The 24,346-nt window shown below is 37.9% G+C and overlaps 2 protein-coding genes across 4 annotated transcripts in view; one reads left to right on the top strand and one right to left on the bottom strand.

The window, feature by feature from the left end:
• Positions 1-1,477: 1,477 nt before the first annotated feature.
• LOC146330192 (uncharacterized) lies at positions 1,478-9,541 on the bottom strand. Its single transcript, XM_084713383.1, has 7 exons — positions 9,412-9,541; positions 9,265-9,320; positions 6,818-7,032; positions 6,402-6,667; positions 4,864-4,980; positions 4,633-4,774; positions 1,478-1,776 (listed from the first exon to the last, which is right to left on the bottom strand). The coding sequence occupies exons 1-7, from the start codon at positions 9,418-9,420 to the stop codon at positions 1,478-1,480; spliced, it is 1,104 nt and encodes a 367-aa protein (XP_084569509.1). The 5' UTR covers positions 9,421-9,541.
• Positions 9,542-13,476: 3,935 nt separating this feature from the next.
• Positions 13,477-24,346, top strand: part of LOC146330193 (uncharacterized) — a 34,814-nt gene continuing 23,944 nt past the window's right edge. Inside the window, exon 1 of one of the 3 annotated variants that reach the window (XR_014769851.1) lies at positions 13,477-13,516. The gene's annotated coding sequence lies outside the window, so the exon portion shown is untranslated. Of the gene's footprint in view, positions 13,517-13,563; positions 14,163-24,346 lie in introns of those variants that run through there. The other 2 variants (XR_014769852.1, XR_014769853.1) reach the window with 2 other exon arrangements.

Consider the following 24,346-nt stretch of genomic DNA (forward strand, 5'->3'; position numbering starts at 1 on the left):
GGAGTTCAAGTAAACAAAATAAACTCTGTATAAACCAGTCTCTTAAATCCATATATGGTCCTAGCTCTCTCTGAAGACACAGAAGTCTTTTCCTTGGTCTAGTTTCTGGGATTTTATTAGACCAGATAAATTTGACTTCATTCATTCTGGTGAGTTCATTAGCCTGACTGATGATTTATAGAATCAAATTCTTACATTTGTCCCACAACACAAATTATAATAAAGGCATTTCATATTTCCACACCAAACTGGGGGCTTTGAAAGAACATTTAGAGTTATATAATTTATAGGAATATATATTTTAGCAGTTTAATCAATACAGAAGAAGGTGAAACAGTAAAATTTGTAGATTTTTTAAAGTGATTGGTCAAATTCTCTTTGATATTTGAGGTTACACTGTGAGACATTTAAGTATTTGAGCATATTGAATGAATACAATATAAAAACCACACAGACGATATGAGAATCCTACAAGTGTGACATATTCCATAAGAATCTAGTTAAAAATCCCAAAACAAAAACCTAAGAAATTGAGAAAAGAGAAATTTTACTGTCCCAACTGGACGTCCTCACACAGTCCAGCATCTTTTTGAGGAGATGGCAGTTCCTCATGACGCACAGCATCTCAACTCAACTTGAAATCTATTACCAGATCACCATCGACTGTGAGGGATGGAAAAAAAAAAAAAATGGTAATAGACTCTAAAATAAGTTTGAAAGTAGAAGAAGGCAATAACATGAGTGCTATAAAATCAATTAAAAATGCTTTTAAAAATGCACTTGGAATGGAAAATAAGAAAAGAAGAAAAGTAGACAAATTTGAATAGACACAAAATACGACATTAAGCTGTATTCAGTTGTGAGAAAGAAACAGGATGATAAGGACAGGAGGAAGCATAATCAGCAGAACAGAAAGGCACCAAAAATCTTTTCATACCAGACACTGATTTATGTCCTTTATGATAAAAAAAAAATCATGTTCCACAGCCAGATCCTCACTGCACATGCTGTTCCCCTGCCACCAACATAACATGAACACAACGGTCTTATAGTTATGTAAGACAGTTCTTCTTTCTTGGAAATATCATCAACAGAAATTGTGTGGTTTTGACATAAAACACACCTTTGAGGCACTTAATGAGCCAGGATTTAGTGCAAGAACTGTGTATTCACTCAGTTTTCATCTAACGACATTATAGAAATATATATTAAAATTATTTTGTGAAAAGGATTAATTCCAGTGTCATTCAGGCTGCAGGGCAGCGTATCAAATACGCTCAATTCTCAAAGTCTGATTGATGATATTTTCTCCTCTGAGGCCAGTGAGGATCCCTTTAGTACTTAAATTTAAGCAATGTATGAGTCTTTTTCTACAGTGATTTATACATGTAATGTTTCAATATCACCTTTACATCTTCACATTCATTCTAAGCTTCACTGGTTTCTGACACTTGAGTCAAACAATCAACACTTTGCTTCACATTAAGCCAAACTCTTTGCAAAGGAACGGATCATCACTTGCAAAGATGGCAATCATGGCTGAACATGCTTCTGGTCCTTTATTTTGCATCATGTCGAGTATCTCTTTTGCTTTGTCCGCTCTGGATTTGACTTTGGTTGCCTCGGCCTCAGCAGCATTAATAACCCCGCGGGCCAGAAGTTCTTCCAGCAGGTGGTCTAGAACTGGATAAGACACTTTCTCGATAAAGTCTGACCGAGCCGCTTGTAGCTTTTCCTCCACTGGAGCGTCGCTCCTCACTTTTGGTTGGTTTTCATCTGCAGAAGAATGTAGAGATGAGAAGAAAAATAATTTGATCAGCAACTCGTGGCCATATTTCAGCAGAGACTGATAGAAATGAGAGAATTTTCCAAAACTTAATTTGAGCACTCCAATGATCTTAAAGGAGAAATATGTAATACATTTACTGTACTAAATCATAAAATGACCATTATATGTCATCAGAGATTAAAGAAACGTGCTAAGTTGAAATGCTTTGCCTTTAATTTAATAATTTAGTCACTTTAATAACATTTCCCTGAGGTTTCCTGCTGGTAGCCACAATCATCCCACTACGAATGTTGTAAGACTGTAACCTTTAAATTAGTTTTACACTAGAAAAACTACATGTTGTAACATTTGAAAGAGGGAGGGGAAAATTCAACAAACCTTACAAGAACATACGGGGAACATAACCAAAACATTACTTTTACATCGGAATAACTCTTAACACCCAGAGAGTGTTAAGGGAGAACATTCAAGTAACCTTTCCTGAACATTCAGCTAATCTTACCATAACTTACATCAATGTTTTCAAGTAGGATAAAAACTTGCAGTTTTAACATCTAGGGCAGTGATTCCCAAAGTGTGGGCTCAGCCCACTGGTGGGTCTTAAGAGGTCATGAAGATAAAAAAAAAAAAAAAAAAAAAAACTTTTTAAACTTTTAGTCTTACAAGTTTTACATTACAAAAAAAATCTTATTATTAAAAATAATAATCAGGAGTAATGAAACAAAGCCATAATATTTAAATTACATGTTATTCTTGTGTTCTTGTCACACACTGAAGAGTATCTTAGATGTTGTCATTTGCTATATTCAAATGTAATTTGTGAACTCGCAATTATGACATGATGAAGTCATGTACAAGGCGTTTTTAAGTCTTTGGAAAACTTGAGTTCACAATGTCGTTCATATTGGTTTTACATCAGAAAAGTGTGTTGTTTTAACATCAAGGGAACAATCTATCAACTTTCTCAGAAACAAAGACAAATGTTCCAAGAACATTTTGGGAATCAAATTTTGCAAGCTGGGCAGTCACTGAACTCTAACTCCAGAGTGTTTACTTTTGGAGCAGAAGGGTTTCTGTGTTCCTGTACATAACTTTACACTGACAGACAACTGACAGTTATAAACAGCTGATCACCTACAGTGTAGGACTTGCCATCACTTGTTTTTGTCAAAGTCTAGTGTTAAGTTTGTCCTGTACTCCTGTAGGTTCAGTGTCCCTGGAAGCCATCTGAGATACAGGACAAGGACAAGGGCCAAATCCTCCTGACCCTCGATGCAGTCAGTACAGTAACTCGTGGCTCTTCCATTTAAATGAGGTTAACACAACACAATTTCTTCCACCAGCTTCGTGTGTAAATACTGTAAAAGACAAACAATGACGATGCAAAATGATCAAATATGCTGGTTTGAGGTTCAGCAAATTGGAATCTCAGACAAAACTCCAAGTGAAAGCTCAAAACGTGCAAGAATCACAGATTCCTACTTTTTCCAAAACACTTCTGGGCACAAACTGTCAGCATATGACAGATTTACATTCAATAATAGGATATGGAAAAATGCACCTCTATCAGACCAGCACTGAAGAAAGACAATCAGACGGAGTTTTCAACTTTGAATGATCATTGACTTATTTAGGCTCACTATATCAAACATTACAGGACGTATACGGTGGGAGGCTTCTGCTGTTGCAAGTCACCACCAAACACAAACAGAATATGGAATCTGTCTCAGCTTAATAAACTTATTTGAAAAGACCAAACTACCAGCTTTAACATATCTTCCTTGTTGTACAGTGAAAAATTGTAAACTATAATTTCCATGACACTGTTCAGGCAGACGGTGACAGATCACAGACAGTGAACTTGTCATTTCAGTCTCACAGCTATAGCGAAGTTAAAGCTGCATGTGCATTTTATACTACATTCATTCTAATGCTGATTAACATAAATGGCATTCTTTTGCCTCAATAGTTATTCATGCCACCAAATAATACACTAAAGCAGGTCAGGCTGAGGAAACCATATTTCTCCTTGTTTCATTTAGTGTTGGTTAAAATACGACTGATGAGTAATGACTGTAGCTGAAGTTATACCTTAATAACAAGTGCATTTCCCAGGACTCCCACGACAGTGTGTGAAAATATCTAATTTTCAGGAAAAATATTAATCCCTACTGATGATACTCTACAGTAGTAAATTATTGGCAACAAACCCCATAAAAAACACAAAAATGGTGGATCTACACAGAAAGCATTTTAGACATGTTTTCCGTCATCAACACAAACAGATCAGCTTCTGCTTTAATCAATCCAGCTGCCTGCACAGGCCACGCAACAGCTCACTCTTCACTTGTTCTATACATGTTAAGTCTATTTTCTAACAATTTACCTGTGCAACTTCAGTGACCGTGCACTGGATTTTGAGTCCCGCTAAAAAGCAGGGCCCTACACTCAATACTGTGCCTGAATGCATCCTGTGTGGACACAGACGAAGCACTGAAGTGGATGCTGCTATGCTAACATGCTGCTTTCCCTGCATGAGCTGTATAGAGATCATGTTATTCTGTCTGCAAATTAGTTGTGACTTCTCTGCTCTGACATGCCACAAGTCCAACTGTTCCTATTAAAGACATAGATCTTTTAAAATGAATTGTGAATTTTCATGTTTCATGTTAAGTTTCATGTCTAAAAAGATTTCCTGTAACTGCTTTTCTATCATTTCTAAGCAGATATCTTCAGAAGTCACAATCAAATTGTGATACATGCCTCACACAGTGACTGCCTGACATCTCTAATGCCTCACAGTTTGCAAACCTCTGCTACAGACTAAGTGATGCTGTCTTTACCAGGCAGATGAAGGCGATGCTCCCAAACTCGTGTCCCCTCTGGATCTTTGACAATCAGAGTCACTTCGTCTGTCCTGTTCCTCAGGATGATCTCAAACGACGCGTGGTAATTTGGTCCGAAACTGTCATTAAACTCTGAACTCTGAAATGAAACGAACATGTCATTTTGCTGATTGTCAGAGCTCAGAGCTGTCCTCAGTGTCAGAAGTTATATAAGATACTCATACTCACTGCAGGCTGTATGTCATAGCCCTCTGGTTCACTGTGGAGGCTGTAATCTTGGCCTTGGTGGAGGAGACAGTGGGCTGGAGCATCAATGTACTCAAACTCTTCATATTGTGCTTTGATCTTCAGTGATATTAGAACAATTTGTTAGACGATTTTAAGATTGTATTGTCTAATTCTAAAAGATCTACATCTGTTCAATCTCACATTCTTCATCCAAACTATTACATGAAGGCACACGTGGCTGCAGGTTTGTGTTCCTACCAAAACGGAGCACAATAGACTCGACTCCATTTAATCAACTGATTTCTGTCTTCAAACAGCTGATTAGTTGAATCATGTGTGCAGTTGGTTGGCTGGAGCGAAAACTTGCAGCCACTCAGCCCTTCCTGACCTAAGACAACATTACAGTGACTCACCACAAGAGGGCCTAATTGTTAAGGCGATAGTTCATCCATAAATGAAATTTCACTCAAAATCTACTCACCCCTGTGCTGATGTGAGGATGGGTGAAGATCTCCAGTTCACAAAACACTCTTGGAGCTTCAGCGGATAACAGTGTTGCAGCCAAATCCAGTACAGTTGAAGTGAACAGTGACCAGTTTTAAAATGTAAAAAAAGAACACAAAAAAACACACAAATATGTCTCCATACTGCTTCAGGTGTGTGGCTACAGTTGACATTTAGGCTAAAAACATGGTGTAAATAGTGTCTTTTGGGTCAAATTTTAATGTTGTGGCTTATGGACACTTGGATTACAACACATGAGCAATATGGTGACATTTTCTGTTTTTTGTGTTCTTTTTTTTACATTTTAAAACTGGTCACCCACCATTCACTTCAATTCTACTGGATTTGGCTGCAACACTGTTTTCCGTTGAAGCTCCAGGAGAGTTTTGTGAACTGGAGATCTTCATCCATCCTCACATCAGCACAGGGGTGAGTAGATATCGAGTGAATTTTCATTTTTGGGTGAACTATCGCTTTAACCAGCAGAGGGAGCTTTTGTGGTGATGAGGAGACTACTTTTAAGACTTTGAGGTGGTGTTCAGAGGTAGACAGACTTTTTAGAACTAAAAATATTTGGAATAAAAATACTTCCCAAAATGTGGTACTGGTTGCGGGTCAATGTTAGTGTGTTCACACAGAAATTTTACACTTTTTCACTCAAGTTGCATAATAGTAATAAAATGTTTTGGTGGGGTTTGGTGCTTTTTTAATGTATTACAACTAAAGAGCACAGGGCTGCTAGCACTAACTACTAACTGGGGGTGCTGGGAGAGCATAGAGACACTCCAAGGGGAGGACATGAGTGACCAGAGGGGAAATATACAAAGCTGAATGAAGATGATTTATGTAGGGGAAATAAACAAATTATTACTTATAAAATTGATTATAAAATTTATTTCATTAAAATCAGGTATTGTGAAAATAAAGTTGGTATTGGTATCAGAGTCAAACTTTTGTAGTTGTGACAACACTTCTCAGAGGTGATTAACAACAGAAGAAGGAGTTTGAACTGATGGTGTGACAGACTGTTTTACCTCTGACAGAGGTACGCTGCCCGGCGCCAGAATCACACTGAGGATGTGCTCTGCTCTGTACAGTGGCCGCAGGTACAGCACGATTTGGCTGTTAATTGGTTTCGTCCCAAAATTCATAAACCTCTTGATGATATCCCATACGATGCCAAAGACTAAAGGGTCAGGGGTGTCGACAACCACATGGGTTTCAGTGATCTCCCGCGGCTGTATGAAGCTCACGCCATCGTCAGTGATGTGGGCGACAGAGAGGCTTTTGGAGACCAGGGCTGTGAATACGCAGAAGCATCCACTGTTAGTTTCACTATATTAGAATAGAATCATGTTCATTTCATGCACACATTAAGTAAATAAAAAAAAGAAAAATACTATTTTCACTTGGTTTACTGGGTGGTCACATGGCTCAGCAGTCTTCTTACCAGGTTCAGGTTCACAGTGCGGGAGGTGCACCTGACTGATGGAGTCTGGAGGACACTCGATGCTGAACAGCATCCCTCCAGGTAGCTTGCCTGCTGTTTCGAGGGTCCTGGTATCCCAGATCAGAGCCTTGTACTTGACTTCGCCCTTATAGGCCACATTAAACACCAGCTCAGTCAAAGAACACTGGAACAAACCTGAACTGGGGAATGTGAACCTGTACAAAACAGAACGCCTTAATGAAAACACTGGTTTATAACAATTTGGGTCCTATTAGTTTTGGTCTTCATTCTTATCAGCTAGTACATTGTTCTCACCAGACTTGAGGCTGATATCTCTAAATACTGTAATCTTATGATATGATTAGAGATCTTGCCAGCTACCATTCATCTGGGGATTTCTTAATGGACTGTTGCTTGTGTGGTTGCAAGAACAGCCGCTAACAAACCTACACCCCCTACATTTTTTCAAGAAACAACACTCTCTGTGGTAGGCACACAAATTCTGCATGTCACCACTGCAATGTAAAGGGCCAACCCAAAGACACTGGATGGATGAGAGCAACCCATCCAGGTACTTTGCCCCTGTGTCATGCTTCCACCCTTTCTGGGTGCAAACAACCAGTCTAACTTGACTGGTGGTCTATACACACTATAAACATTCCGAGGTCTTTTTCAATTTAAACACAAAATAAGATAACCGTATTGCTTTTGAACTATTTGGAGTCCAAATCCTCTGGTCAGTCAGGTGACCAAATATGCTATACCTCTGCTGATCAACGATTGCGCCCTTACATACAAAAAACACAAGAAACAGTGTTTAAAAAGAAAAAAATGCCTCTGCCCCTGTTTGGGATTATGATTGCAGCTTCTGAAGACTGAAGTGGAGCTCCTGCATACACGTGTGTTGTTTGTGTTGTGCTGTGGGAAGAGTGCCGCTATGGCTGTGGGAGTAATAAGTACAGTGGAGTTTTACACAAGTACCACCAAATACCATGTATCCCTGCATAATGTCACAAGAGTATGAAGGTATGAAAAAATGGATGCTGACAAGAACCTTACTGAATCTTCAGGCAATGTGTTCTCATTTCTGTACCTTTTTTTGAAACTATATTACTGTTTTAGTTGTCTGTCCACTGTATTTTCACAATCCTCCTGATCCACAGGGCCATTTAAGTGTGTCGGTCCAGTCCAGTTATAATACACTGCTAGTTTAACACTCATGATGTGATAGAAGAAATAACACAACTCTTTTACATGATGCATTTAGTTCTCATTACTCCTCTCAAAAGGCAGGACAGTGACAGTATATACAGACATTGGTCGAGAGCTCAGCTGCAGCTGCTCAGACGTCTGCTTTTGTGGTCGTATCACGTAGGTATGGATATGGGACTTGACCTGGGACGTGACTGTGACTACTCTTCACAATAACCTATATAGTATTGTACAGAGCCTACTATTGAACCACAGGGATTTATTAAAATTCATTAATAGGACTGAGTGTTACAATCCCTGTGTCTAAAATCCAGACCACACACCAATTCTAAGCAGGCTCTGGTTAAGTTTCATTATTAGTTCAACACTCCCTTGTTGACTTCCCCTCAGAACTTCCCTCAGAGGAATTCCTGTCATTATCATAAATATTGTCCAGTCTGGCTGAAAAACCAAAGTGAACTTCATGAGGTCAACCCTGCAAGAGCTAGGGGAGAAAATCACGACTATGGTCACTCTGAGGTGAACATCACCCACAACACATCAGCTGTCTTTTGTGTGTTAATGTGAAATCCACTTATCTGACTTAACATTTTAAGTTAACATTCCTTCGTTGTTCGCATGTTTACTTCATTTGATCTTAATTCACTTTCAACTTAGTTTATTAATAAAAAATAACCTTTGCATGTGTCTCTAGCCTTCATGTATTTGTGTGCAGCTTCCTCAGTGAGTCAGATGAGTGTCCAGCTAGGCTGTTTTAGCTTTTCCATCAGGCACTCTTTTGTCATTTTGCCTGTTTTATTTTCGGGGCAAACACTGGGTGGGGATGAAATTCCCTGACGGTGGCAGATTTTCATAGTTTCAACCACTGAGTTCAGCCTATAAGCCACATCAAGACCAGCACACTCCAAAAGATAGTTGGATTAAGTTATACTTAGGCAGGATCTTGGGAAGTTTATTGAGTGGGTAGTTTTATTTTTCTGTTTGTGTGTGGCATCCAATTGCTAAACCTATTGTGTGTCACCTGTGGAACTCGTGCTCCATGTTGACTGGTTATGATATCAAATATCTATTTAATATACAATGTATGCCTCCAACTCACTATTTGGACTGCTGTACTATTTTTGCATGCACAGTTGCTACATATTGCTCCTTTAAAGAAATGACAGTATTTAGAATAATCACTTGGTAACCATCAAACCAGGAGAAATGTTTTGTTACCTAATGATGTTTCTTACCTGTATGAAACGCCTATACGTTCTCTTATCACCTCAGGTGTGAAAGTTGATTTTGCCTGGAATTCAGAAAGGTAAAATTAATTTGAATTATTTTTCCAGTGATAACATTTTGTAGCATAGTACTAGGAGATAACTAGAAATACTCACAGTATCCATTCTCAACTTCACTGTACTGGAAAGGGTCAGAGTTTAAAAAAAAAAAACAGTGAACAGTGGTGGAGAGGCTCAGTGATGTCACCAGAAATGTTTGGATGTCAGGACAGGAATGAAAGTCTCCTGAAACCTGTGACAGAAAGAATAACCATTTGAATAAGTGAATGAGCCTTATTCCTTAATTATATCGCATCATCCTGGCATCCTTTCCTCTTGAGGCTACACCAGTATTGACAAATCCTTTCCACACCACCTACCAGTAACAGCATCCAGTCAGAACCTCTCTGCACAGCATCTGTCTCCGTCCATCAAATATCTCTGGGTGGGTATGGTTCACTGCCCTGTTGCCCTCAGACAGGAGGAGGTGTTCATGCACTGTGCTGGGATCAAACGGGACATCATAGGCACCTATCAAAGACACAGTAAGTTTCAGTTTCACCCATTTAACACGGCAGAGTAGAAATTCAGTGAAGGAGTAGCGAACACTGGATGATGATGATGAAGAACAGTGGGTAAATCCACAGCTTCTGCAAGCGTACAAATCAATAAATATCTAGAATATTGTCACTGATTTACCTTGCTGTCAGGCAGACTTGTCAGATGGGACTTTAAGCCAAATATTGTTCTCTTTCGCTCGACCAAACTCCATAGGTGAAATCAGTGTCTTATGATATTGTGGGACTTCAGCACCCGAACAAAAGATTTTTCTAGTGCTTTCTGAAACTGTTGTTTCTGAAACTGGCTGTGTTCTTCTGCACAAATGTGCAGATGCTGTTGGCTACAATACTTTTTGCTGCTGGCCCTGTCCACAGCAGTGTAGTGCACTGTAGTGTGATGTTTGAAACATGAATCAGTCATTCAAAACTCCTTCTACTGAAATGGGAGGGATAAGTCCTCATCTCCATTAACCCATTCACTGCTTCACCCCGCCGCCTGCTGCAGCTAGTGTGAACTGCAAAGACGAGGCTGTATTTGTGGAAATATATCATTGCTGCATTAAATTAGTCCTGTGTGAAAACTCTGGGATTGGTTTAACTCCCTCTCCCAGCCTGAGAGCGCTCCCTGATCTGTGTCAGGCTGCACAAATCACTCAATCAGTAACCCTCTATTAATGAATGTCACAGCCTTACACAGTATAATAACTGGTCAGGTCTATATCATGTATCAGCATTAGTGTATATGTTTATATTATTATATAAGGGCCAAGAAGGAAACTTTTTTTTTTACAGAACAACAAAGAGGAGCTTCCTGGCTCTGCTTCTTGTTTTACAATCTGCCTCTCATAGAGTGACAGTATGAAAATATTCAGCAACTGACTGATACTGAACAGCACTGAATGGAGCTGCAACAATTATTCAAGTAATAGATCATTAAATTAATCACCATCTATTTTGATAACCAATGAATCAGTCTGAGTACTTTTTTAAGAAAAAAAAATCAGATTTCCGCTTCTCAAATGTGAATATTTTTTGGTTTATTTAGTTCTCTAAGACACTAAACTGAATATCTTTAGACTGTGGAAAGAACAGGTCATTTGATGACATCATCTCTGGCTTTGGGAAACATTGCTCAACATTTTCTAATATTTTAAAGACCAAACAATGAATCGATTAATCAAGAAAGTAATCAACAGATTAGTCGATGATGAAAATAATCATTAATTGCAGCCCTGGAACTTAATTAGCTGTTTATTTTATTTTTATTTATTCTTTTCTCAGTGTCCCTTTCTACAAGTGTTGGTGGCATATGTATAAGTTAAATTATTCAACATGTTAAATAGAATATATAATGTCATATAATGAAGTTATTAAATAAAACAGCCTCCTGAGTACCTTCATCATATTTGACATTGTTGTACTGCTGTTTCTGTCAAAATTCTGTGATTTCAGCTTATTAAATGTGAATATTTACTTCTCTCTGACAGTAAACTGAATATCTTTGGGGTGTGGACATCTGAGGATGTCGTCTTGGGCTTTGGGAAACACTGATCAACGTCTTTCACCAATTTCTGACATTAATTAAACAACTACTAATTGATTAATAAAAAAAAATAATCGATTAATAATAACAGATTAATCAATTGGAGGTATTTTCTGAAACTGGTATCAAATCAGAACAAACCAAACACTGATTATGGATAAGAGCCTCATTCAACCACACTTCATAGAAATCCTAACTGTCCCTATAAGTTAATAAAATGGGTATACTGTCAATTGCCTATTTATTTTTCTGCTCAGATCTCACACTCAGCTTATAGTTTATCAACATTTATCAATATTCAGACTTATAGAAAATATTTTTTCTTTGGTGTGGAAGTGTTCAAATTTTACATAGAAGTTAGATGTTGGTCGTGACAATAGCCAAAAATGGATAATGGAGAAGAGAAAAAACTGCATATATTAGAATGTATACGAATTAACAGTTTTCACCAGGGATTCATGGTTTTCATGAACAAAGTTCCTTTCTCTTTATATTTTTGATCTACTATGACTTTCGTAGCAAGGGTTGTCATAGGGAACTAGACTCGATAGAGTTCTTGAAGACGTTGCACCTCTCATCCAAGAAGCGTCTTCAGTTCTGAACTGCACTGAACTTCAGAACTGAAGAATACAACATTATGTCAGTGAAGCAGAGGAATGTTTGAGGCGGCCAACATCTTGGAAGACACACTGACGTAACATACTGATGCTAGCAAGCTAACTAATGAATCTGCCTTTGTTCTGCATCTCTAAAAGTTGAAGATTGATTAACAGGGAGAAGTCATAATATTGGATGAAATGATTTGGTTCTAGCTTACGTAACCATGTGTGAAGTCTTTCTTCTTTTTAGATTCCATTTGAACTGTGCCACAAATAACACATATGTTGTTTGTGAATTGAAAACATAATTTCATGAGTTAAGAAAGTCTCAGTCTGTTGCATGTTTGTTATAGTTTCATTCTGATGAAACTGTTCAGTGAACTACATCTCTTGTCCCGCACAATATACATCACCAACACCAATGACAGCGTCCCGTTTATGTAATTTTTTTTGTCATTTTACCTGAAGTATTTTATCCAGTGTCTTGCAATTTTTTATCAGCAGCAGCATGTGTGATCACATCCTGGTATGAAAACACACAGGCATAGTACCTTCAGTGGCTAACGTTAGCTTTCACAGGGAAGAAATCATGATGCCATTTACACAACTTGTGGCAGTCTAATTGTTCATCTTCAGTCTAATACTTCAACAGTTTTAAGAAACCTGCAACTTTCTTGATTTGAAAAATTATCTTTTAAATTGATAAACATCATATTTGTGGTTCATGGCACATTCGAACGAGACAAAAAAAAAAAAAAACTGTCTCTCGTCACTGACAATAGTTTATTTTTTCCAAAGTTAAGTCCCATGGTGGTCCACCAGAAAAAATGTAAAAATACAAAGAAATTGTTTATTTATTCATATATTTATTTTTTACATTCATTGTTATTTTTCACTTGTTTTTGTCAAATTACAATGTTGTGTTTGTCTGCCTTCAAAGCTTTCATCAAGTCTGAGGAGGTTGGGACAGGGGGAAACAGCTCACTTAAACCATAGATCAGATATTAAATAGGATTTCAACCTACTTAATACGTATATAGTCTATAGCTCCAACTGCAGAAGTCATTTTTGGACATGCAATTGTTATACATTGTTGTACAGCATGGAGAACCCTAAAGTCAGCTGATATTGCATGTTTTAGATGATTTAGTTGTGTTTATCAGCCTTCACTTTACACTTGTACTATATAATTAGATTGTTGTCCACAGAGTGTTACTGATGATGTTCCTGTATTTCAATGTTTACATCACTTTTATGCTGATAGCACAGACAGTGTTACCACAGTCAGTGTTACCACTGTCTGTGTACTGAAACAGCTTGAGTCACACAATAACTGCAGTTTCTTTTCCCTCCAATATCTGTTTCCCTTCCTGTGAGACTTCATAAGGCAGAAGTGAGATTATGTGAAGGAATTTCTGCCCTTTGCACAGATGGGGGCCGTCCCTAAACTTCACTTGGCTGTAAACAAACTCCTTCTCGCTCTGTTCCAGAATAAGTCCCTGCTGCAGATTGCACTGCTGGTAAGTGAATTAACTGTGTTTGATATGGCTTTGTTGTTATGACAGCTGTTTGTGTTGTATTCATGGAAGTGCACAGCTGGCACACATTTTTGTATTTAAGAGTTAACTGTTAATCAGGAGGATTGGCTCTGTGCCGCTCTGATGTGTAGCATGAAAAAGTGCAAAGTTCAGTACAGTTTAGTTGTATGACTGGCATTAACTAAAAGCCTCAGCCTGCCTGAGTAATGTCAACACTTTCTCTGGAAACTGTAACATTTATTATGAGGAGAACTTGTAATAATCGCCAGTGTCTGCTGGTTGACTTTTGGTTTCACTTCTGCTTTTTTTCTGTCCTAGAAGGCTGCAGGGATGAATGTATTAGGTTAGTAAACATCAGACTTGTTGATCCAGTCTGACCTGCTTACTTGTTGACAAATGATGCAAACTGAGGCAAGTAGCAGCTGGTTGGAGAAGCTCAGAAAGCAGGATTGTTTTTGTAGTGGGATATTTTCCACAACCCTGCCTGCCTTTCGTTTCCTGTCCATTTTCCTCGAAGTTGGTGCTCTCTGGAGATGTCAGCATCTTCCTTGCCTGTGTGACTGTCAGACATAAAGATAAGCGTTGGGATTACTTAGGATTTATGCTTCTGTGAGTGTCAAACATGAAGGTAAGAGTTGGGCCTAATTAGGATTTAGGAAAAAAAGGAATGCTGGGATGGGTGGATGCTGACACGCCCAGGAAATGACTTATGTGAACACTTGGTATAATTTGAGAGACACACAAAAAGCCAGCTGCTATGGAATGTATCCATTGAGTAGTTTCTGTCAGTGACGTTTTTTTAAGAACCAGTGACTAGATAGTTCAAACCTAAAGGTGGTAGACATTCTTGGCTATGGCTCATGAAAAGAGAATATAGGACAGGAAAAAGCCATACACTGGTATGTTTGAGTTTGGATCAAAATGTTCAAGAAAGGAGGAGACTCTCCAGAGACTCAGAGTAGTATAAAAGAAGGTGCAGGACTCCATCTTCAGTCTGATCCCGGGATCAGCTCAAGTTTGTTGGTTTTGCTTTAACAGAAAGACTAATAAACTCTATATAGCAGAAGTTGCTCTTCCTCCAGTGATCTTTTCTTTGTTACTGGTTTGGACTTTGAAATACTTTTGGTGATTGATATTTTTCAACAAGTTTAACAGAGTGTAGTGGCCTTAAGCCCAGATCACACTGGCCTATTTTCTGAGACTTTTTGTCACAACATTTACAGCAACAAGCAGCAAAGTGGAGAAAAGCATTTATGTGTGTTCTTGTTAGTTTTAACCAAGCATGCAGTACATGAAAAGAAAGTACTGTATGTATTTGTCTTGATACTGACAAAAATTCCGTAACACTTCTAAATACATAAACTAATAATTAACTGGTTAAGAAAGAGTCCCAATTTAATACTTGCAAAGGTATTTACCTCCTTACATTAAGGGTAAGGTGATATGAGATTTCTATGACCACCCAGAGGCCCATGATAGAGCCGTGCCTCCAGGGGTCACTGACCTGAGCACGCACTTTAGCAATATGTTAACTGAATGTCTTCTTTCTAACTTCCAAGCTGACTGTTAACTGCAGCTGGACTTATAAGACTGAGAGTACACACCCCAGTCCTCTAGTGCAACCAAGTGGACGGACTGTCTGCCTCATCCTAAGAGACAGCAGTGACCATGGGGCACAGACACTATGATTTAGTGTAGGTTTTCAAAAGTCCAGATACAGATAAAATTATTTATGACATGCAGACCAGAAAACTGTACTTTTCCTCGGGCAAAGTTATGTTAGTCAGTTAAAAAGAAGCGATAGTTATACTATGTTGTGATCATGGCATTGTGGACACTGCTGCTTTAGTTCACAGGGGGCTCCAAAATCATCACAGTATGAAAATGCTCTGTAGTAACTTTGATGACATTTTTAATTCAAATATTTTCACAGCAAAGATGTAAAGATTTCACAGCAGAGAGAAAAGATTTTTACCTTTGACCTTCTACAACTGTCCAGTCGGCATGTCTTCATGTTTCAGCTTGTATCAGTGACATTGTTCTCATTGAGCATGTTGTGTGATCATTAACAGACGTCTCTTGTTTTGGGAGAAGTCCAGATATAAAGACTCTAATAGAGGTTGTTGTTGTTCTGTTGTTCTTTGAGGATGTTGTTGTTGTTGATGATGATGGCTGCTTTGTGAAAATGCTGATGATGCTGTTGAGGGTGGTGACAGCGTTTCTTGATGTTGTCTATTGTACTGATTTTGTGTATTTATGATATACTGTCTATTGTGTTGTAATTAAGGTTGTTGAACAGTTATTTACTTTCTGTGCATATTTATAGTAGGAACTTTATTTAATCAGTCTTAGACTGCCGTGATATTTTATACAGGCCTGTGACTCTGAAGCCCCTAGACTCTGTTTATCACTCTGCCTTAAGATTCAATCACCATCATTGTGATTTGTATACTAAGGTTGGGTGGCCTTTCCTCTGTGTAAGACATGAAAGACACTGGGTTTTATTTATTTATAAAGCTTTTATCGGTCTTTTACCTTCTTACATCAGTCCAGTGCCTTCTTTTAATGTGGGCTCTCACCAAACTCAGTCTAGTAAATAGATAATACTGCAGGTGATGGTGGTTTTTCATATTGTGCATCTGCAACATGGAACAACATGCAGAACAATTTAAAGCTTTCCACATTTTTCTCCATAGGGCAATTTAAATATTTAACAATATCACATTTTACTCCTAGGTGTTTCCCTTGTAGCATTAACTGTTTTTATTTATTATTGATGTTTTTATTTATTTTTCATTTTTCATTGTGGCTTTTATTGATTTTTACTTCTTGTTGCCACTTTTATGTAAGTTTCGCTTTGGTGTTTTTCTGTGTTGAAGTGCTTTTATTTTTATTGTTTTTCTCAGCTACATTGTAAACGAGGTCTCTACCTCAATGTACTTCTGAGTTAAAATAAAGGTTGAATCAATTTATTTATACTTGCAATGTTAATCTTGATTTATTATCCCAAAGTTCAGGACTTTATTCTTGTTTGAATTCTGTGAGGTCAACCTGGGGTCATTGTTGTTTTCCCGACCCCACAACATTTAATTCCTTTCCTCCTTCTCCTCCTCCTCCTTTCAAGTATCCTATATAAGCTTTTTGTATTTCTTATTGTCTTTATCTGTGTTGCTGCAAAACCAATTGGAGTTGAAAGCTGAAGTTGAAGTATTCATTACATGACACGGTTCAGTGACACTCAGACACTCTTTCTTTGTGGCTGGTGGCTCTTTAGGACAAAGTGATCATGACTGCAGAAAGTTCTGAAGAAAAAAAAATATGTGAGAAAAGTCTCACTAAATGTTTTTAAAACTGATCTGCTGTTCTGTGGTTAGAGAGGAGCCCTCCTCATGTCAGAGCTGGATGTCGATGTGTGATTTTTAGTTTAAACCACTAGATGGCACCAGAGTTTAGAGTTTGTCCCTGAACTTTACTGCTGCACATGGAAGTCTGAGGTCATGTTAAGTCCTGAGTGTATAATAATGAGAAAATAGAGAAATACAGGCAGAGTCTCTGCAGATACACACGCCATCATACACCTCCATCAGCAGTGATTGAAGGGGAACATGTTTATTTTAGTTTATACATTGTTTTTTAGGAAAATGTTACACAGTATGTCTTTAAATCTTTTAATGTCAGTTAATTTGGCTTTTAGCATCTAGCCAGAGCTATTGGTTTAAACCTGATGCTCTCACCCCTAAACGGTTTGGTTCAGTTTGGTCTGTTTGTTTGTTTGGGTTTGAGGCCTGAGTGGATTACCGAACTGGGCTACCAGTCCCAGGGGCCCAAGGGCTGGGGTGGCCCTAAGCCAGAGCCCCAGCATGAAATTGCTGTCATTAACTTTGCAGTTTTTGGACGTAATTATGTCAATAATAGCCAAAACATTTACCTGGAGATAAAATGCTGATACATTTTAGGGGCTGACTTCTCCATTCATTATGGAACATTATAAGAAAATACAATGCTAGTAAATGAAGGTCTTACTTAATAAGCTGTTAGCATTATTTGTGTACATGTGTACTGTAAATCCTGTTGAGGTACAGGGGAATTCAGTTGTTGTGCTGTTGGCTGTAGTGTTGCACAGTATACTAATACTAGAAAGGTACTGCGATATCCAGTGCTGTTACTTTGTAAATGCCAGCGTTTTAATAAGAGCCATATTGCCCCACAAACCACAGCAGGGCTGTGTGTGTGTGCTGTTCAGTGTTCAGCTTTCACTCCCACTAGGCATTGTGGGCGCGCCAAACATTTTCCTACTTTCATGATGGCTTGTTGATAAAGCAGACTCATGGAGCTAAATGTGACAGCCCCGCAGACACCACAAAGCCCATCTTTAAAGCCCCGATGTTTTAAACCATAGTTCAAATTATGGGGGAGATAAGGGGAGCTCGGCTCCCCTGAAATGGACATGAGCTCCCCTGAAAGTCTCCTTTGGGACATTTGCTCTAAAACATGATGATCCCCAAATAAATAATAACAGTAAAAACATGCCAATATTTTGTGTTTGCTCATTACATGATAATTTCTACATGTACCTTCACTAATCCACACAATGCTGTATGTGCTGTTTGTGTTTCTTGTGTCCATGGTTCTGACACAGAGTGGAGGCGACTGATTGACAGGCAGACAGAACATGTCACTTAGTTCAGATTTTTGTGTTTGTAAGTAGATCTTTTTGTCCTAATTCCATTTTCCCCTGATTACAACAATCCACAGACAGAAGGGAAACAAGGAAAGTGAAGAGATAGTTTGAGTCAGAAACAGATGTGTGACACTTAGCAGCTGATTCTATGAGTCCATGATACTTTATGTAAAGTCCTCAAATGTAAAAACAAATTTCTCAGTCAATTTCGATTTAAGAATTTTTCATAAAGTGCTGATCATGATGTTAATGTATAATTCATGAATGGGTGTGGTGGTGTAAATGCCTATCCTCTGTTGTTCAATTTTAAAGCCATTTATTTCTGTCATGTCATCTTACATATTCATCCCTTACTTTTCCTGGTGTTTTAGGTTTTTGCTGTGGTTTTGTTTCAGTGTCGGTATGGACATATTTTAGGCAGGTATCAAAGTAGTAATTTTGGTATCATGACAACACTAGTAGCTGAGAACAGAGGGTGTTGTATGCAATACAGATTAAAGGCCCTTGAGTCATATTTGGGATGGTTGGGTACAAGTATAGAAATAAAACTACTTGACTTGACTCACTGATGATAAACTCCTCTGATCTGTATAATCAGAGTCAGAATCGGAAATACTTTATTAATCCTCAAGTGGAAATTGTTGATGTTAGAGGTGCTCCCATTCAAGAATAGAAAATATATACATGGGAGCATAGTGAATTATAAGAATAGAAAATAAGAAGTAAAATGTATACATTCTACTACAATATATAAAACAGATAATATAACAATAACAATAATAACAAATATATATCACAACTAGTTTGTAAAGGTGCACATGCCTAATCTAGAATATGTAACAGCAATATATAAATCTAAAACCACAATATATGGAAAATAAACAATGAATAGAAATATGAGAATGGATGTAAAATTATCTACAAAAATGTGAATCAAGCTACAATAATATATAATGGTGTAGTAACAGTGCTGTATGTATTGCACATATGAATCGTATGACAGTCATCTATCCAAAGATAGATCACACTAGTGACTAGTGTGATCTATCTTTTTTTCGATATGTGTTCTCTGATGGAAATGTGAGTGGGCTGGGAAGTTTCTATTACAGTAAGTGTAAGTGCTTCAAAATGAAAAAAGTTAAAAAAAAATACTGAAGCTAGGTTATATGAATGTCACGCCTGTATTTTGAAACATGAAAAGTTGTGGTTTCTGTTCACGTGTCACTTTTCTGTAGACTGGTATCATGACACATAATTTTGGCTGTTTACAGCACAATAATATCTGATTTAATGTAACATGAAGAAGTGAAACAGTAATGTTGTGTACAGATATGTAAATTACTACAATTACCACCAAGAAACTTAAAAATGCACCTTGAAAATGCTTGACAAGTGCTTGAATTTGATTTTGGAAAAGGTGTAGGAGCCCTGAATGTGTGTACATCATCATGTGTGTACAGGCATTTTCTCTGACACAGTGAAAATGAGCTAAAATAGAGGTTTGTTGAGTTTGTGTCCATCTCAGTGTAATTCAGGACTTCCCTAAAAGCAAGTGAATGAAACAAGTGAATCATAGCGATCACACAGTGTCAGTTTCCGGCAATATTATGGTTCAAAATCTGATTTCTGTCTGTTTACACAAGATAAACTGCTGTTTTCAGAGGAAGCAATGAAATCAACCAGGAAGCAATGAAATGCAAAGCATTTGTCAGATTTTGTATGTTTTATACAACCTACAACCTGGAACACAGCAGTATGACATTGGAGCCTCTCACCCTTCAGTGGAAAATGGCTACTGTGTGAACATGGTGAATACTTACATTATGTTTTGTTTTGTACAGACAAGGTTAGTCTGGCAGGCCGAGCCTAGACAACCAACAAATTAACCAAAACCAAACTATGCTTGCTTGAGTGACTGTCTTTGATTATCCGCTTGTTTCTGTTGCTCCTTGAAGTCTTCAAAGGCTGTGTGTTCAACCCGGCCTGCACATGTTTACACTTCCTCAAAAATATCCCCTGCAGTGAGTTCGGGGTTTGTCTAACTGAGTCTAACTGACAGCACCTCCAGCTGAGGCACTTCTGTGCACTATTAACATTAACTGACAGTGTTATCTCCAGTGTCGTAAGCACTACCATTATGTGTCTGTTATAGCTCACTGTTTTCTTCAATTAAACTAGAGCTTGTTAATATCAACAGTATGTTTTTCATGTTTATAGTTAGTATCCTGTAAAATACCACAATGCTCTTTACAACAGCTTTTCAACCTGAATGAAGAGGGGTAGAGAGCAACTTGAGTTTTCTGATCACACTTTTAACCCGTTTGGTGTGTTGTTATAAGAGATATTAAATACAGGGCTGGTCTCATGGAGAATTCTTGTTTCTGATTAGCTTGAGGTAATGCATTATTTTCAGTTGTATCATTTTCTCATGGCACTGTGCTTAAGTACAATTGTTGCACTCATGCTGTACTTTTTGCTACTTTATATGTCCAATTCACTACATTTCAGAGGTAAAGATTGGTTAGGGTTAGGTTAAGGTTACTGTATTTATCTCCCTTATGAGATTTTTTTCTTAGGTAAAGAGAGAATGCTGCATAAAACCAGACATTACAGTATAAGAAAGAAAAGAAGAAAAGTATTAAATAGGTCACATGTGCCGTGTGTGTGGTGTGCAAATTAGTCACGCACATTCCTCACATTCATACTGACACAAATTATAAGGGCATGCCTTTCAATAAACTATTACATGCTGTTAGATACATACTCCAATCGATCCATCTCAGTGCACAGGTAAAAACAAGTCTGCACAGCTTACAACAGACTACAGTTATCTAGAGGCTTACTGTGTGTCTGTTTGTTCTCTGCCACTATTTGCCCATCAGCGAGTTTGAGAGGGATGAATGAGTTAATTGCTCCTTCTACTCCTTTACTACCACATTTATTTCACAAACATAGGCTCTGCAGGTTAAGACAAAGATTAAGCCTATTAAATGTCATGTATTGGACTGAGGTCATCTGTATGAACTATGTTAAACTAAACTAAGGTGGCAATAAAATAGCCTTATAAGGGCGGTGCAGCAGTGTTTTTTTTAATCTAATGAAATGAATGTTAGTTAAAGGTTAAGCATTTTCTTGTTCTCTTTGTACAGTTTTTGTCTGTTTGGATGACCTGATTTTTGTGCTCATTATCAAGGTCATACTTTTAAATTTGGCCTCCCCAGGGCCTTAGGCCTGCGTCATCTGTATGCTCTGACCTCTGATGGCAGTGCTTCTACCAATTAATACAAGCACACACTGTAACCTGTCTGGAAATTACAACAACAGAACAGGACACACCCAGAAACAGGTAAAGACAGACAAGACTGAACAACAGTTCATTCAATTAGCGACATGTTGAGCACCTGAGGGTTTGATTAGCAGCTTCATTCTGATAACATCAAATGAACATCAAATAAATGTCTGTCTGTTGACATAAGAAGAGGACAGATAAGATAATAGGTCATAACTTAAGTAATGGCATCAAATAGAAATATAGTATCGGAATAACTGTACTTAAAAACTCAGATAATAACGTAGAATAATTGTAGATTTACCTTTCAAAAGGAGAGGGCTGACAGTGCATATTGTATCCTCTGCATGTTTCCTGTCTTGTCTGATCTTGTTCCAGACTGTTTCTTCCGGGTTTAAGATGAATGACAGACAGAGAGACACAGCTAACAGACAACAAAAGAATGATCATATCTCTTTTTGTAAAAGATGGTTGAAAGTGCATGCTGTCTCATTTTCCTCTTGTCTCGTCATCTCATTTCAAAGTCTAAACATCTTCACAAGCAGCTTGGTGTTGATCACTCCGTCCACAGTTGGCTGCTACAGTGATCTGGTGCAGGTGGATTTCATCTCATCATTACTTTCTATCAAGGTCTTTCTGTTGTTCTCCCTCCTCTTTTATCAGTCAGGTCTTTCTGCACATCCTGCCTACCATCGATGTATCAGTGGCATTGGGGCTTGGACAGCGGTAAAAAGTACAAGGCAGATTTATCAATTAGTACACAACACAGGCTTGTATAACAATATTAAGTTGTATTTCCCCTTGTGCTACCTACAAAAATAACATATGTAAAACATTGTATACAGTGGACTGGTTGTTGCAAACTGTGTTTTCTGCGCACAAGGCAACACACCAAAGGGCAAGCCAAAATCTCAAAGCTCTCTTGTATTCATAACCATGTAGAAAAGGCTCCGTAACCAACCTAACCAACAGAGGCAACAAGGAGCTCACTAGCCAATCAGAGAGCCAGTGGGGGAAGAAATGAGGAGTCAATCAAACAGATATAGTAAATGAAAATTTAATTCAGAACTTTCTGTATAGTTGTGTATTGCAAAAATAATGTTGAGGTGTCACAAAATCCTAAGGCAAAGCTGGACACTTGTGCACATCATTTGTGAACCACTGCTCTAAATAAGTGTTTTGCAAACTATTTTTTTTCCTGGGGACCCACTTTTTAAAATTGACAAACCATTTTGACCCAGTTCACAATAAGCCTTATCAATAAATTCTTGGAAGAGTTCATTTGTGCATAAATGAATGTTCCTGACCATTTGTTCTGCCATTTCCACATCACTTTATGTTAATTGTTAGGCTTCATTGAAAACATATAATTTAATCTGAGTTAACGGGCCGTCTCATTGTTTTTATTTCCCCTCATCAGGAAAACAACATAGAACATTTTACTTCATAAATGAGACAAAATAAGTGGATTTAGATGGAATGAACAGGCTCTTTTTCTCTTGTCAGTAAAACAATGTACACATTTTTAAATGCTTTATAAAAGGTGTACTGCAGATACAAAGTTTAAATTTGCAGACTCTCTTCCATAGTTTTTTAATCTCTTGCAACCCAGCTGTGGGTCCTGACCCAGTCTTTGGGAATGACTGATCTAAATAATAAGTCATAGACTGAAAATAAAACAAACTAATTAACATTGACGAGTGCTAAAGATGAACTGAACAGTCTCATAGCCAGTCTTCATTGTGATGAAGCTGCTCTTCAGCCTGGTAATGTCTGTGATGTTTCCGGCCATCCAGTCAGGAACATGGCATGGAAATTTGACATTTTTTAAAGGGACAGTTCACCCAAGAATAATAATAATAATACTGTAATGCTATTTATCCACCTAGTTTTTTTTTTTTGGTGTGAGTTGCAGAGTTTTGGAAATGTTGGCTGTAGACATATATATATAATGGGACTAAATCTCACTGTCTCACTTAACTTGCTTCAAAGCACCCGAAAATGCATTTGAAAAATTTAAAACCTGTGTGCCTGTCCAGAAATCATGACCTGGTTGCTCAAGATACTCAACAAACCTTGCTGTGAGCAAAACTCCAACCTAGGAACCTAAAACTGTTCACCTGCTCCACTTCAGCTCCACATGCACGCCTTTGCTTCCTTTTTCTGAAACTCAGCTATCAGCTCTTCTGCTGAGGTTGAGTGTTTTTTTTTCTGAAATCACCATCATACTGGTGAAATCACCATCATACCGGATATCACAATCTAATTTTCTATGTTGAGGGCTGCAGTCATGGGTGTCCAGCATGAAATGATCGTTGAATAGAATTGGTGGAAGTTTTGGAGCCTGTGATGAGGTTGCGATACATGCAACCAACTCATGAGTCATTCTGAAGGACTCGTTCTGGCAGAGCAGAGCAGCTGAATGGACAGTTAAGAAAAGTGCTGAGTCAGGATGACAGAGATTCATTAAAGCACAGATGAACATGCATCACTTCAAAACACAGTTAAGATAGAAAGGAACAAAGACTTGCACACAGCAGGGTTATTGTGGAAAACCTTAAGATTATTTATTCACCAAGCCCAGCAAGAAGACTTTTATTCATATGAATGAAACAAGTCTGTTGACTAAGTACTGGCCTATCACTGCTTTCTTGGTCTATATCAGTATCTGCATATATTGTTCGGTATGTGCTTTTATTTCAACAAAACATAATGTAGATTGTTTTTACTTGTTAACTTTATAGGCAGCATTTTACGTATATTTGATCCTTTTTCTTAAACAGTGTTTGCCTCCATTTCATATCTCTGTATATATGTGTTTATTTATACATTCTATATTCTG

Source organism: Lutjanus erythropterus, chromosome 3 (genome assembly GCF_056507025.1).
Source record: "Lutjanus erythropterus isolate fLutEry1 chromosome 3, fLutEry1.hap2, whole genome shotgun sequence".
Taxonomy (NCBI): domain Eukaryota; kingdom Metazoa; phylum Chordata; class Actinopteri; order Lutjaniformes; family Lutjanidae; genus Lutjanus; species Lutjanus erythropterus.

Excerpts from the sequence above, each read along its gene's own strand:
- LOC146330192 (XM_084713383.1), bottom strand. Across the intron at positions 6,668-6,817 it reads GCACTGTGAACCTGAACCTG|CCCTGGTCTCCAAAAGCCTC; the intron begins GTAAGAAGACTG and ends GCGTATTCACAG. Across the intron at positions 1,777-4,632 it reads GCATCGCCTTCATCTGCCTG|ATGAAAACCAACCAAAAGTG; the intron begins GTAAAGACAGCA and ends ATTCTTCTGCAG.